Source organism: Elaeis guineensis, chromosome 15 (genome assembly GCF_000442705.2).
Source record: "Elaeis guineensis isolate ETL-2024a chromosome 15, EG11, whole genome shotgun sequence".
Classification (NCBI taxonomy): Eukaryota; Viridiplantae; Streptophyta; class Magnoliopsida; order Arecales; family Arecaceae; genus Elaeis; species Elaeis guineensis.
Window position 1 is genome coordinate 54,618,179 of NC_026007.2, and position 2,573 is coordinate 54,620,751.

Consider the following 2,573-nt stretch of genomic DNA (forward strand, 5'->3'; position numbering starts at 1 on the left):
AAACAATAAAGGCGGCATCATCTCATTTCCAAGGACTCAAGCAAAATCCAGTCACAGTTTCACCCACTTTACAAGCTTTCAGCTGGCCAGCATGCAACCCAAGTGCATCTGATCATACCAGCACTCTCTCACCTCTTTAAAGTCCTTTCAAAGACTCATGACAGCATCCCAAACACCACCAACCCAAGTGGATGGCAATGGGACTTCATATCCTACTCTTTACAAGGTTCCCTCCACTGGTCCCATGGGTCTCACCACATCACACATCAGGAAAACAAATACAGTAAAGGAATTACAATGAATATTGGTAAGCATTCATGAATGAATAACAAAGATTATAAACCAAAAGGACTCCATGCAATCCAATTCACAAAAATCACTCTGCTATGGCCTGTTGTGGTTGATCTCCTCGGAGCTTTTTTTTCTCTTAAAAACTTCAGTCAGCCTTTTTTTTTTTTTTTTCTAACTTTGAGCTATAGCTTTTGCCTTTTTTTCTGCTTTTTCCCTTCTTTTTACACTACCTGGTGTGAGAAAGATGTCCTCCAAAACTCAAAACCAAACCTTTTCAAGCTAAGCCATCCATCGATTAGAAATTGTACTTAAGTAGAGAATCAAATCATGCTCCATTGACAGTTTAAAAAAAAAAAACCAGTGCCTGGGTCTCTGAACTCCATCTCAAGTCCATCAGATTTCTACTCGACATGTTGCGATTCAAACCTTCTCCTCTTACTGCTTCTTGCTGTGAAAGAGGTGGTGGCAATTGCATCAACAGAACTATTGGTTGTCGATAGATCCCAGGAAATCAAGTTCTTTGATGGTTTCACCTTCTCCTTGTGTGACTCCTGAATCATCAGGCGATAGCAGGAGAACGCATGCTCCTGTCACAGGATAATAATAGTGCATTTACTCATCACTTCCATTCTCTCCTAACTTTCGTCATGGAGATATTAAATCGATATAAATTCCAATGAAAAAGTTAAAACTTACGGTCTCCAATGATCCACGTAGTGAGATTATTCTCATCTTAAACTCAGCTAAATTTTGAGTTAATCTTTCATCGAATGCGGCCAGAATTGCTGCAGCTGCTACGACCGATGGGCGATAATCCCCTAAATTCATCACTGAAAGGAAAGAGAGAGTATTATTAGTCCTTGGCTTATAAACTTCCATCTAACAATCTAAAGAATTTAATAAATGGATGGTGACCGACCTTCAGTAGCTGCTGCAAAGATAAATCCAGTGGCTTTTGCCATCAAATCATTCCATCTGTGTTCTTGCAACTTGGAGGCAAAATAACTTAAAAATGCAAATGGAGTCACTGAATTCAACCTCCATTCCAATGTATTCAGAACAAGAAACTCCATCCTTTGTATCACACTGCTCTTGAAATCATATTCTTCTAATCCGAACTCCGACAACGCCGGGACCTTGCATTCCTCCATCTTTGCTGCGAGGGACAAACAAGCCACCGACAGTAATTGCACAGCCCAAATCTTTCTCTCCTGATGGATTACACTAAAATCATTCAATATACAGAATAAAAGAATCAGATGGTGGGACAGAATCAAAAAAAATGAAGCAAATCATTATTACATCATCGATTCTTCGATGCATGAGAAACCGATCGAGATAAGTCACAGCCATATATGCCGTCTTTGAGCAGAAGCCAAAGTAACCTTTGGTCTACCAAAATGAAACAAATGCAATTAGAAGACAACAATGGGAGAATAAACTGAATGAATTCAAATGGATCGATACAGACTTTCAGAATCCATCTGACAGCATCGGAGCGAGCACATTTCAGCCAATCTTCGGAGGAGTCATCATATGTTCTGCTCTCAAAGCAGGCAGTCTCTTTGGAGACCAGCATGTCGATGTAGTCATCCTCCTCTGTTTCAGAGAAAATACTGCCATTGTTGTAAACCGTTACCATATCACTCTTTTCCTCTTCATCATCATCGCCAAGAAGAAGAGTTGATCCATCCTCTTGGCAGATGAGGTTAGAGAGTGAAACGGAGCAACCGGAATCCTCCATTAGGATAGATAGCTTGGCTCTCTGTTCTCGAAGGTTTCAAAAGTCCATTTCCCGGGGTCGGTCAAAAATTCCCGGGGGATTCAACCGCCGATGGAGGAGAACGGTGAGAATGAAAGGTCTGGGCGCCGGGCCTCCAAAATATAGAGAATGGTGATGGAAGTGGATTCTGGCGGAGTTTCCAGCTCCAGCACAGTGAGTGGGGGAAACAGACGAGATGTGACAGTCTGTGCTGGTATTTGTTTAGTTCTTGCACGCCATGCTCATATTACATCAAGAAATCCACATAAATTCTTCAAACTAGCCTTTCTATGTATTTTGATCGAATGTGATCCTTAAGACTTAATTCCACATCAATTATCTACTTGAATACTTATAAAGGCCAAAAAATTTAAATAATATTTTTTTCTGGATCAATGTAAGTCTACTTTGGAAAGACTACCGTAGGGATATATCAGTTATAATACGCCCAAATAATACTTGCTGGGTTTATTTTGGAAGGGCTAATGTAGGGAAATATGGATAAATTGATCTTAGGAGA

General features: G+C 40.3%; 1 protein-coding gene across 1 annotated transcript; it reads right to left on the reverse strand.

The window, feature by feature from the left end:
* Positions 1–2,293, reverse strand: LOC105057932 (cyclin-D5-1). The gene is made up of 5 exons (XM_010940654.4): positions 1,763–2,293; positions 1,594–1,683; positions 1,211–1,502; positions 988–1,121; positions 1–878 (listed from the first exon to the last, which is right to left on the reverse strand). Exons 1-5 carry the CDS (start codon positions 2,033–2,035, stop codon positions 693–695), a joined length of 975 nt encoding a protein of 324 aa, XP_010938956.1. The 5' UTR covers positions 2,036–2,293; the 3' UTR covers positions 1–692.
* Positions 2,294–2,573: the final 280 nt, after the last annotated feature.